The following is a 12,841-nucleotide window of genomic DNA, read 5'->3' as shown; positions in this document are numbered from 1 at the left end:
GAAGAGGCTGTTTTCTTACATACGTGCAGCACATTCAGGTCTGGAACCTGCCCAGTTTGACTACACTCTGTGGGAAAGTGCGAGCTGTCCCATGAGTCAAGTTAATATTAGCTGATATGCAGGACAGTATCTCGTATTTTAGAAGTAGCGTACTGATGGCATGAGTTGCAGTGCAGTATATTATATTATGAATATCTATACATTTTTAAAACATGCGTAAGAGCTCATTTATCTCCACTTTCAATCCTGTGGCTTAATGCAGCTACTGAGCTGGACTTGATTCACAGACTGGACCAACAAAAAACTTCCTTTATAGGCCCCTGTGGACACACAGGACTTACAGTCTGTCAGTTTTTACTTAAAATGACCGTCAATAAATAATAATGTCTTGCCTTTTTATGCATGCATTAGTCTGCAGGACACATGGGGTTTTAATGCATCAGGGCTGGTTTTATGTAGTTTTGCTTTAAAAAGTGAACAACAATTTAGGCCTGCAGTTCTGTTACATTGTTGTTCATAATTTGGATCATATAAACTACACTCAGGCTGTTAGGTAGCCTAACCCTGAAATAAATCCTCCCTTCATCAAGGTTACAATATTCAGTTGATGTTGAAACAGTGTTACATAAGACATTTCAACAGCACCACAAACTACACCCTCCAAAATATCCTTAATGTTGAAACAGCAACATCTGCATTATATTACATTTATGAAGGTGGGATTTATTACACGCTGTAAAAGTGAAAAAGTTGAGAAAATTCAGTATTTAAAGATAACTTAATGCAAAAGATTTTTGAGTTTTGAGCCAAGACTCTTCTATTTAGAAAAACTTTTACCAACTACTAATTTGTTTACTTTTGTTGAGATAATTTACTTTTGTTCTTTAAAAAATAAATTAATTAATAAAAATCATTAAGTTTTAGAACCCAATAAAAATGCAATTCAAAAACATTGATTAAACTAATTAAAGTGAAAGTGAAAATGATAAAAACATTTGAATTTCATTTAAAACCATTTAGTTTTCAGGCTCTCTGAATATTGAAAAATAAGGTTCACAGCTCACTGTGAACAATTTTTGAAATACTTTTTTTTTTCTTTCTATAAGTCAAATATTCAAGTTTATTTTACAGAAAATTGTGAATGAGCTCAACTAAAGATTATAATTGGGCATAATTTATTTCAAGACTTTGGTTGAGCTCGAAACTCAAACTTGCCTTGAAATTTAGATTTTTTTATTTTGAATTTTTGAGAACTTCTTTTCTTTTCTTTTTTTGTGCAAAGTTATTGACTGGCAACTGAGGGTTTTAATTTGAAAATCCTCTAACTGCCAGTAAGCACAGCCCTGTGTCCTCAGAGCTGCCCTGGATCTGTGCAGCCTTTAATCTCAGACAGTCATGAAGGTCCTTGTTGTCAAACAATACATGAAAGTGACACCGACCAGCCATGAGAGAGAACCCATAAAATCTATCTGCATATTCACTTCTCTACTGTTAAACACAGAGTATTACAATTATAGCCACATTTTCAGCTCCTTGAAGGATTTGAACTGGGATCATCAGCTCAGAATCTGAACTGACCGACTGTTTCTGCTGAAGTCAGTTGGTTACAGTTGCCCAAATTATCACATTTTATATCATATCATCGTTGTTTTAAACGTGTGTAGCTATTACAGTCAATGAAAACCCCAGACAGCGCATGGTTCGTGTTTTTTCAAAGTGTCCTTTATTCCTAAAACACACTTCCTGCTGCTGGGTGTGTGTGTCTTTGTGCAGCTTGACAGCCGCTCCGCTCCGCTTCCTCCTTTTCACTCCGGCTGATGTCACGCAACAGGACTGCTGTGGGAGGGAGGCCCCTGGTCCCGCGGCAGGATTTTGGGATGGGGGCGTCATCGTGTGGAAAAAGAGCGCATTACACATTTTTACCTGCTTTGGAAAAAAAACATGTAGGTATTGATTCATGCAAACACAGTCTCTTTCATTATTTCCTTTTCCGTATTTTCTCATTGTTTTGCTGCTCAGGATGTTTCACAACCCTAAACGGAACGAGACTTTCTGCTGCTTTCATGAACAGCTTGGAAAATTTACAACTGATTTGACTTATCAAACTCAAACTCTTAAGTTTTGAAACAAATAAACAAACAAATAAATACTTTTGTCAGCCCACGATTTTTTGTTGAATTATGTTTAATTCTTTATAAAATATAAGTTAATAACAATTAAAAGTAAATTATCTCAACAAAAGATTGTAGGTTTATTTCAACAAGAGTTTGAGTTTGTCTTAAAACCCCCAAATTCAGTGAAGACAGCTGTCTTTAAAATATGAAGGTTTTTTTGTTTTGTTTTGTTTTTTATTTTATTTTTTTTTTTTATTAAACAGTTTAATACACCATTAATTCCAACATGGTTCATTACTTAGTCACAGATACTGTTGCTGTTTGCTTTGGCTGGATTCCCATATGAAACATTTTCTCTCAGCGGTGGAGGGTTTACCAGCTCTTCTTCTCTCTCCCTCGTTTTCCCTCAAACCTTTCTAAGTTTACCAGTTCCCTCGGGGTTCAGTGACCAGCAGAGCAGCCTAACCATCTCAGTACCCCCAATGTGAAAGACAAATATTTGCAGATTGAATTGGGTTAGATAAAAACAGATCTGCTGTTCCCTGGAACCAGATTTTTGGGCTCAAGCCCATTAAACCAGCCATCACTGAAGAGACAAAAAATAAAAGAGAGCCTTTAGCTGTCAGTGTCATATATTAGTCAAATAATGTAACATACCTGCATAGTTGATCCACCCAGTAGGACTTCAGAGACACTCTTAACCAACAAATCACACCTAGTTTCACTGATTATGATTCCACAGTATTCTATTATTCAACTAAGTACAAATATTTCATTACTATATTTTAGTAAGTCTTTCAGGTATCTGAACTTCACTTTTTCTGACAACTTTTTACTTTTTCTCCCTTCACTGTAACACAAATATCTGTGCTTTCTACTCTCTACACTTTCATAACAGCTGTGTTACTTTAGTTTCAATGCATTTGAGTAGAATTATTGATTGTTTTTGTTTAGTATCATTGTACACCACCCTCCCAACATTCAAACTGATTTAAACTTGGATGGGACAATGATACATAGAAAAGATGATTTCTTGGTGAATCCATCTGTGCATATGATATCAGGCATGATAGATGCAACACAACAAGGAAAGGAACATGGTGAAAAAAATGTGAAAGATGTAACAAGATGAAAAAGATGTACCAAGATGAAAAAATGTGAAGGACGTAACAAGACGAAAAAGACAAAACAAGATGAAAAACAACTAGACAAACAAGAAATAACAAGACAAAAATCATGAAGGACGTAACAAGACGAAAAAGACATAACAAGACAAAAAACAATGTAAAAGATGTAACAAGATTAAACAAGTTAAAGACAAAACAAGATTTAAAAAATGAAAAAAAATCAACATTTAAGATGAAAAACTAATAAGCTGAAAGGGACATAACACTAAAAATTATGTAAAAGACATAACAAGACAAAAAAGATGTAACAAGACAAAAAACAATGTAAAAGACGAAAATGATGTAGCAAGACAAAAAAACATGAAAAAAGTAACTAAATAAAAACAGACATAAGACAAAAAACAACGCACAAGACGTAACAAGACAAAAACTGTGTAATATGGCAAAAAAACAACAACATGATAGACGTAACAACACAAAAAAAGAGATGTAACTAGAGAAGAAAACATAACTAGACAAACAAAAACAAGCAATAAAAAACAATGTCAAAGACAAAAACTGACATGATGAAAAAGACGTAACAATATTAAAAACTACATAAAAGACATAACATGACGAAAAGACAAAAAAGATGTAACAAGATGAGAAACAACGTAAAAGATGTAACAAGATGAAAATAACATACCAAGACACAAAACAACATAAGAAAGACAAAAGACATAAACCAAAAAAACTAACAAGATTAAATAGATGTAACGATACTAAAAACTGTAACAACTTTTTCACAGAAACAGTTAGAAGAAATGTTGTTCAGAGGGCGACTTTTTACATTTGAGTCTGTACTTTTTCACTTTTACTTGAGTAAAGAAGTTGAATTTGTACTTCTACTTTGACAAAATTCTTTTTTACACAGATATTTGTACATCTACTTGAATGCAGAATGTGTGTACTTCTTCCACCTCTGTCAGTAATAACCTGGACTATTAGCTCTTAAATGCCAAGTCAACCTCACCAAAAGCATCTTTGTTACCTCTGTTTTTTTTGCCATTATTGCTGTAATGGTATTTCTCTGCTTCACTGGAGCAAGCAGCTATTGAGCGTTACTAAAAAGGGCAACACATGGTTTAGGTGCAGTTAATAAAAAATATGATGTGAATGTGTGGGTTAGCACAGTGTTTTGGGAGTCTCTGCCTTTCATTATTTATGAGTTATGTGTGAGTCCGCTGCTGGCTTTGTACCAAATCAAGGTTACCAATCAATTCTGGTAAATATGCAGGAGTTCAGAACTTTGTGCTCAATCAATAGGAGCTTACACCAGCATCTGATTGGATCAGGCTATCGGGGGCCTGCTTACCCAGCAGCCCTTGTGTTGGCCTTGTTCCTACCCAGATGCAGTGGACACTGAGGACACTTCACTCCCAGGAAGACAGGAAGATGGCTCCGACTCTGGCCTTGCTGCTCCTTGGCCAGTTAGCCTTATACACAACTGTAACATCCAAGAAAGGTAAAAGTGGAGCAAAATAATTGCTTTATTTGTATTTGAGCATGAAATTAATTTGTTGTTCTTTTTGTTAATGTGATGTAAACATTTATGTTTAACTTTCTGTCAGTCACCATCTTTTATTAGCATTTTTGTATCAGTACCACTTCACAATAAGAATGATTTAGAGTGGTTTATAAATAATTTATTAATCAGGTTGTAAATGCTTCATAGAACTTAAATAAGCTGTTACAACAATTTTGATTAAACAGGGCAACAATTACCTGTCGCTCGCCAAATAGTGAGCCCACATTTATCTTTACTACTAAGCCTCAGAACTCATTGCTTACTCAGCAAATATTCATAGTCACAAAATTTAATTTGCATATCAAATTAATATAATGATGATGTTTTACACTTTACAGTAAGGCTTCCTTTGCCAGTTATAAATGGTAGTAAGTCATTAATAAATGGTGAGGTATTTTATAAGTAAGCAGTAAATGAATCTTGTATGAAAACTGTGCTATAACCTGTTTATAATGAATTGTTACAGGTTATTGAAGTGTTGACTGCATAATTATACATGACTTACAAATCGTTCATTGTTCATTAAAAGTGAAGTGTTCACAACTTTCACAACAATGCACAAGGTTCTAATCTGCACACTGGATTATGGGGAGTGGGCCAAAGCTAAATAATTTACTTGCAAAATGTGAGCACTGTTTCTGCCCTTATATTTGTCAAAGTATATATTTTTGTTGTCTACCCAGTATGTGGCCGACCTCTGATCACTGACGGGATTGACGAGTCGACCCTAAAACGTGTGTATGAGGTTGGAGAACAGCTGACCCTCACATGTGAGCAGGGGTACTTGGCTTCAACAGCAACCCCTCAGAGGATGACCTGCACGGCCACGGGAGAGTGGACGCAGTCAGGCCTGACATGTTCCCGTGAGTTCACTGGGCTGTTGTGTGAAGTAGAAAGCACACACAGGGTGGGAGCAAAAGTTGCTTAGAAAAATGTTCTACAGAGGACAGAGCATTTTTCTAAGCAAGCAACTTTTTTGAAAAATTATATTCCCATGACCGCCAGAGAAATAACTCGTCAGTGTGTTGTAGGGTTTTTTTTTACTCCACGATGCCTCGCCTCCTCTGCTTCACCTGTCACATGAGAAGATTTCAAATGCTGTTTGATAGGCTTTTATTCAGAACTTATAGATCAGGAGCCATATTACAGAAATGTTAGGAAGAGTCAAAGATAGGATATTTCCCTCATCTTAGGAAATCCTAAATACTCAAATCAACATTGCTAATCAACTGTTATGTCTTTATCTAGCAATCAGTGCTACTTCTCATCTCATCTTGTTGGGTTAAACAACTTTGCAACAGTTGTTTTTTTCCTCTCTGAAACATGCATAAATGGAGCAAAAACAACAATGGGCACTTAACTCCAAAGATATTATGTATGGGGAAATTTACGATACTGCTAACTTGGGAGATAAAAAAAACAGACAGTGGGCTAAGATAGCAAAGATCTTGTGTAAAAGCAATAAACAAGCAGGCATATAGATTGAAGGTTAGCTAAACTATTAGTTACTGCTAGCAAACACTACCATAAGCTACTGTTAGTACTACTTCATAGTAATTTAGCAACTACTACAGGTGGAAAAGTGAAAGATAGAACAACTTAATGGTTATCCTAGTTAGCAGAGTTTATTATTATTAACAGCCTATCTTCATTTAGGGACAGGAACATTGACTTAGGAACTGTTCATCTGTAATGATATTTTTCCTGAAGCAGGTCCTCCCACTAATTACCATGGTTACCATACAGGTAAGACAGGATCTAGATAAGAAGTTTCTGTAACGCTTCCCCTGAAAACAATCTGATCAAGGAGGATATAAATAGGAGCATAAAATACAAATTCTCTGCAGTTGAAAAAAAAAAATCAGGGATATCAGATTTCCAAAAGTGAGCGTCACACAAGAACTATTTGGCTATGTTCACCCCCTAGTTTGGTTTCAAAGTCCACACGGAGGAGGATGTGGTGGAGGATTGGGTAAGCCACAGGACTTTAGCCAGAATTTTTTTTTTTTTCAGTTTTCAGTTGCATTTGGTTAGTTTTAATCACCAAGTACCAAAACTATTTGGTTAGATTTGTGCATCAACATGTCTTGGTTGGGTTTAGGCAATAGGCACCAAAACTGCTTGGTAAGGTTTAAGAAAAGCTCATGGCTTCTGTCTTCCATGCAGATGTAAATAAAAATAATAATCATAATGCATTTAATTTATTAGCACCTTCTAAAATACTAGAGGACAGTCACAGTTTAATAAAGGTGAGAAGCAGAATCTTGAAGTCGATATGGAATTTAACATGGGGCTGATGAAGTTGCTGAAAAACAGGATGTTCTCTATAAGGGGAGTTCTGGTAATGATACGGGCAGCTGAATTCTGTACCACAGAAAATGCTGTGTGAGAACCAAGATTTGCTTTCCAGTAAGCAGTCTGAAAGGGAGGTGGGCGGGAGAGTGGAACTAGGCTAGATGGAAATATAGAGTAGGGTGTCATCCGCATAGCAATGAAACTGGATCCCAAATTTCCTAGAAATGTGTCCAAGAGATAAAGTGTAGATAACAACATTAGGTTGAGGGTTAAGGTTAGGGTTATCCCCACCAAGGATTACATGCTGGGTGCAAATTGTTGCCTACCAAGACCTAGCCACTAATAGCATCTGCCTTTCAAAAACCTTCATGAGGACCTGACCTTAAAAAATACCAATGATGAAAAAGAGTTTCTCTTTCATGAGAATTGCTTGGGTAAAAGAGAAATACATAAACTCCTGCTTGCTATCTTTTCTACACAATTACCTAGTGTTGTCTAACCAACAAGAGATTCGGTATTGTATCTTTTCTGTAGCTAAGATGTGCCCAATCCCAAGACCTCTGCAGCCATTAGCAATGGGGAGGACAGAAGCTCCATTCAAGAGTGTGCTCAACTATACATGTGATGACGGGTAAAAGTCATTTTATAGTTTCAAACAGATCATTTCAAGTTGTGTTTACAGTCATACAGCCAAATTAATGTGAATAAACTTGTTCGTCAGGTACGTCATGCTGGGGGCCAATGAGAGCAGGTGTTTACATGACGGTAGCTGGAGCAATCCACCACCTGCCTGCAAAGGTATGGAAGTATGAAAATATTTTTGATCTAATAGACCTTTTTCACAGCATCCATACTGATATGAAATAGTTAATAAGTCTTTGTGTCTATAAAGTTATTATTTTGAAAAGACATTTGCTTTGTACATTATTAGCAGTATGCAGAATATGTCTGTTTTTTATTAAGACATGTAAAATTTAATGTAATTTAAAGTATATCTACGCTATCTTAGCTAATAAATAATATTTTGACATTGGCTTAATGTGGACTTTGCATACACAGAGGAAAGGTGTCTGAGTTGATGTCATATTACTCTACTGCAATCATTTTTCTTTATACAGCTGTGAATTGTCCACTGCCCCAGCCACCTAGAGAAGGAAGGATTGTCCATGATAAGCCAGTTACTGGGTCCACCACCATGTACGGGCAAAGCTGGACATACGAGTGTAACACACCCAAGGCACCAAGTTATGAGAGGGGATCCTGCATGGCTGATGGAAGGGCAACTGAGCCACCGGTGTGCCAAGGTACAGAAATGAAAAACAGTTGTTTTATTACTTTAGACTTGACAACATCACGAAAGTCTGGCAACTCAATTTGGACTCAACTCGTGACTTAATTGGCCTTTTGACTTGAAATGCTTAATACCTTACAGATTAAAAAATTTAAAAAGTGCCTCATTTCCTGAGTCAACTTATTTTAATGCTATTCAGGCTCAGCAAGTCGACATTTAATTGACCCTTCACTAAGCCCCACCTCCAAATAGTAACAGTCATGGCTTAGCAACCGTTACTAGAGCTGTCAAGCTTTGCATTTCTCTATGTTGACACAGTGTGCAGGAGGCTCTGAGAAGACGACAATTGGTTTTTCATGAGTCTGGACGATGATGTCTTTTTTTGTAGTCTCTCAGAAATTAGAAATAAAAGAGCACATGTGTGGTGAATCTCTGTCTTCATCTGCTCTAACACAAGCATCTGCAAACAATAGCATGTCTTGCTAACTAACGCTAGCTTACTAGCTGCAGTAACTTTACCTCCAGCCAAACTTGTTAGATCCCACTGCATCTACATTTGTTCTGTGGGGGTTTGAGGAGGAGGATGTGGGCTGGACGACAATGCATCTCACTCTGGCTCACTGTCTCAGGTCTAAGCTGGGTTAGCTTAGCTCGTGTCCTGGCTATCTTCCACGATTGCGGCCCAGCTCATCTGGTTGGATGACCCGTCTCAAGGTCCACTGCACTAATTGAGTCCCTTTGCTTCTTTTTCCCACATTCATGGGTGTATTTCTGTCATCTATCATGTAAATATACCTGCTGTCTTCAACCATCTGACCAATGTTTGCTGAGATGTAAGCTACTTTTAGCCTCAGTCTTTTAGCATTAATGTGATATTACGTGCGCAGCTGCTAGGTAACTTTACTTTTACACTTTCACAGTGTTCTTGTTTTAAACTGTGTCAGATGGCGACGTTAAAAAGTCAGCTGGTGATGGATTTTGGCCATGTCAAGGAGTTCGCAGTTGCTTACATCAGCCAGAAAACTGCTTGTGAGTCAATATTGAAGCAGACAAAGTCCATCATCATCAGCTAGAAATGAGAAGCTGCTTTTGTTAATGTGTCTAAGGCTTCAAAGACCTTGTGTTTCAGCAATTTCTCCCAATTTTGATGTTTTATCTGCCACCGTTATCACTGTAAACTGCATAAATGCAGTGCAAGAATGGAAAGGAGGGCGGGCCTTAGCATCCAATCAAGTTGCACAAGAGAACCATGAACAACTAATGATACATTACTGATAATTTGGTAGAAAAATTACTAGTAGGTCAACAAAAAATTAATTGTAGTATGCAAAACATGCATATCGAAAATTACACACAAGGCAACAACTTCCAACTTCATTAAACATTTGAAGTTACATAAAAAAGGGTTATGTCAAGGCACTGTTGTTAAAATAGCATTGGCTTGGTGAAGAGCGCATTATGACTTGTTTAGGACTTGGGACTTGACTTGGAACTTGTCTGCCTTGACTTGAGGCTTCAGTACAAAGACTTGAGACTTGGTTGTGGCTTGGAAACCAGTGACTTGGTTCCACCTCTTCATTTTTCTTTCTTTCATCTATTCTCTTTGTTTTTTCTTAGACAGCCCACCTTTTGCCTTTGTAGCCCCTTAATAAGACCTCCTCACATTTTTGACCTGTTTTTGATGATCCCAGAGGTGAGCTGCGCCATCCCAACAGGCCTACCAAATGGCGTCATCACCTTTGCTGTGAAAAGACCACATGGCTACAAGGAGAAGGTTAAATATGCCTGCAATGAGCACTATGTTCTGGATGGCGACCCTGAGATACAGTGCCAAAACACAGGAAACTGGTCTTCCAAGCCAGTTTGCAGGGGTGAGTCACAGGAAAATCAAATCTTAAAACTACCCTAAAGCTACTGTTTATGTTTCATTTTTGTAAAAGATTTTGGACTCAGTTAACAGTCAGATAGTAATGTTCAGTTTCTGTACATCACAAACTTCAAAGAAACAATAAACTCTTCTGAACCTTTAGCACCACTTTCTTGCAAACTTGGGAGTGGCAATTAAAATTTGCTTCAACCTGACACAGTGCTGTAATCCACTGATTGGATTTGCAATGTCTGGTGTTTTCCACTCAGCTCCCTGCACAGTTGGCATCAAAAGAGGACGTATCTTCTATAATGGCAGGAAGATCTGGATTGCAGACCTGAAACCCAACAGAGTCCTCCATGGAGAGCATGTTGCCTTCTACTGTCTGAACAGAGATGACAGGTGTGGCTACCCTGTGGTCAGCACCTGTAACGATGGAACCCTCCCCATCCCAGAGTGCTTTGTGGGTGAGTTCTTGTCAGCTCAGTAAATTTTATCCAAACCTCTTTAGGTCCTTCTATTGAGGTTTGGATGCTTTACACGCAATTTATCACCATCAGATTTAGCCAAAGTAGATTTAATGACAACATGGAGTAGTTTTAACACTTAAGTTTGAGAAAGTTGTCTAAGAACCAAGATTTAGTTTCCAGTAGCAGTCTAAAAGGGAGGTGGACCGGAGAGTGGAAGTAGGTGTGGTGGAAATATAGAGCTGGGTGTCATCTGCATAGCAATGAAATTGGATCCCAAATTTCTAAAACATGTTGATGTAGTGTGAAACAAAAATGCGACCCAGGAAGAAGATTCTCTAAGATTTTCTCATTCACAAGAAAGGCTCAGTAAGAGCGAAACATATATTTTCCAACTTGCTATCCTCGCTACATGATTACTTGATGTTGTCTAACTGACAGAAGTGTCAGTATTGTATCATCTTTTCTGTAGCTAAGATGTGCCCAATCCCCAGACCTCTGCAGCCATTAACAATGGGGAGGACAGAACCTGTGTGTAGCTGCAGTAACTGTGGTAATAGACCAACACATGCTGCATTAACTTGTAATGCCATTCACATCAGATCTGATGCATGAGTTGCTGAGACCTCTACAACATTAATATGATCAATACATTACTGAAAATCCTGCTGTATGCAATCTCAGACATCTGCCCTCTGATGGATTATCAGTGCGCTGCAGGCAGTAATCTGTGTCTGATGAAAATCCAACATGGCTGCCTTCACATAGTGAGTTGCAAATTTTTGACAGGCAAATCTTTGCTAGCTTTGAAAAAGATACTTTAAGAATAACAGTCATATTTAGTGAACCAACCTATAACTACTTGATATTCTGTACCTTAATTTGTAGTAAAATCCTGTTGAAAACAAACCAGTTTAAGACTGAAATGTCATTTTAAGATAAATTCGGAGTGGGAATTGAGATATTTACATACATTGTTTTACATATGCAACCTGCTCTCATAGTCACTTATATGTTGCAAACAGTTATTAGCAAATGAACACTTGCTTATAATTATCTTTTTGATTTGTTAAAAAATGCATTTTGCATCAACCAATTCAGTTTACACTGATCAAGCTTCCTGCTTGAAAAAAGAACTAAACCAACTGAAAATTTTTCAAAACCAACAACATTTGTTATTGTCTCTAAAATTAAAAAATGTCATAAATGCCCAACATATCAAATATACAACAAAAGTTCATATATGAGAATGTGATAGATTTGTTTGTTTGTTTGTTTTTTAGGCCAAAAGGTCAAATAGACACTTCCATTGGAAAACAAACAAACAAACAAACTGTGTCAGGCTTTCTTGGTACAAAAATGATCAAATGCAGGTATTGTTTGACTGGAGAAGTTTCAGTACTACCTGGTACTGTTTTTTTTTTTGTTTTTTTTTTAAGGATGATACCTAAAAGACTTTGAGTACCGATACCCCGCCCTGGTAATAGGTCTATCAGATGGTCTCCAGATGTCTTTGGGAAACACCATGAGATCTCCATTCAGTCATGCATTTAACAATTACAGTGATATATGTTTCTTTCTTTTTCTTGCTTTTAGAACCAGGCAGGGTGGAGTACAGTCTAAGGGCCAAAACCCTTCCATCAGAAATCCAAATGTGTGCTGCTTCACCCCCTGCAAGGCCCACAAGCCCTGCAAGCCCCGCAAGATCTGCATAACTTTGCACAGAATGACCTGAAACACCATGTACATGGACAGGATATGACTGATTGGATGATGAACAATAAATCTGTACAATATGCTACAAGACAGATTACTTCTCTTATTGGTCACCTTCATTTTTCTTGCCTGTCATTTACAACTAATAATAGAATAACAGAACTAATTATTAAAATAATGAAAATGAGTTTTCAATAAAGATGCAGAATGGTGGTGTGGTAGCTCATGTATGTATGTAGGGCAGACATGTATCTACAGTCTGTAGATACATGCCTGTCCTACATACATACATACAATACAAATACACAGTACAGAGGTTACAATGAATACTGATTCTGAAAAATTGGACCTACATGTGTCCAAAATGATCTGACATCCTTTCCCAGGAGATCTGATA

General features: G+C 37.2%; 1 protein-coding gene across 1 annotated transcript; it reads left to right on the top strand.

The window, feature by feature from the left end:
* The first annotated feature begins 4,586 nt into the window (after window positions 1-4,586).
* LOC146330905 (beta-2-glycoprotein 1-like) lies at window positions 4,587-12,532 on the top strand. Its single transcript, XM_084710869.1, has 8 exons — window positions 4,587-4,745; window positions 5,492-5,671; window positions 7,638-7,734; window positions 7,825-7,901; window positions 8,222-8,407; window positions 10,086-10,265; window positions 10,531-10,728; window positions 12,325-12,532. The coding sequence occupies exons 1-8, from the start codon at window positions 4,631-4,633 to the stop codon at window positions 12,441-12,443; spliced, it is 1,152 nt and encodes a 383-aa protein (XP_084566995.1). The 5' UTR covers window positions 4,587-4,630; the 3' UTR covers window positions 12,444-12,532.
* The last annotated feature ends 309 nt before the right edge of the window (window positions 12,533-12,841 follow it).

This window comes from Lutjanus erythropterus, chromosome 3 (assembly GCF_056507025.1).
Source record: "Lutjanus erythropterus isolate fLutEry1 chromosome 3, fLutEry1.hap2, whole genome shotgun sequence".
In the NCBI taxonomy this organism is placed as follows: domain Eukaryota; kingdom Metazoa; phylum Chordata; class Actinopteri; order Lutjaniformes; family Lutjanidae; genus Lutjanus; species Lutjanus erythropterus.
This window is presented reverse-complemented; position numbering and strand designations above follow the sequence as displayed.

What these genes read in the sequence shown, in the direction of transcription:
- LOC146330905 (XM_084710869.1), top strand. Translation starts at nt 4,631, where the DNA reads ATGCAGTGGACACTGAGGACACTTCACTCCCAGGAAGACAGGAAGATG. An exon ending in GTCAGGCCTGACATGTTCCC is followed by an intron (nt 5,672 to 7,637) that starts GTGAGTTCACTG and finishes TCTTTTCTGTAG; the next exon opens with CTAAGATGTGCCCAATCCCA. An exon ending in TGAGCCACCGGTGTGCCAAG is followed by an intron (nt 8,408 to 10,085) that starts GTACAGAAATGA and finishes TGATGATCCCAG; the next exon opens with AGGTGAGCTGCGCCATCCCA.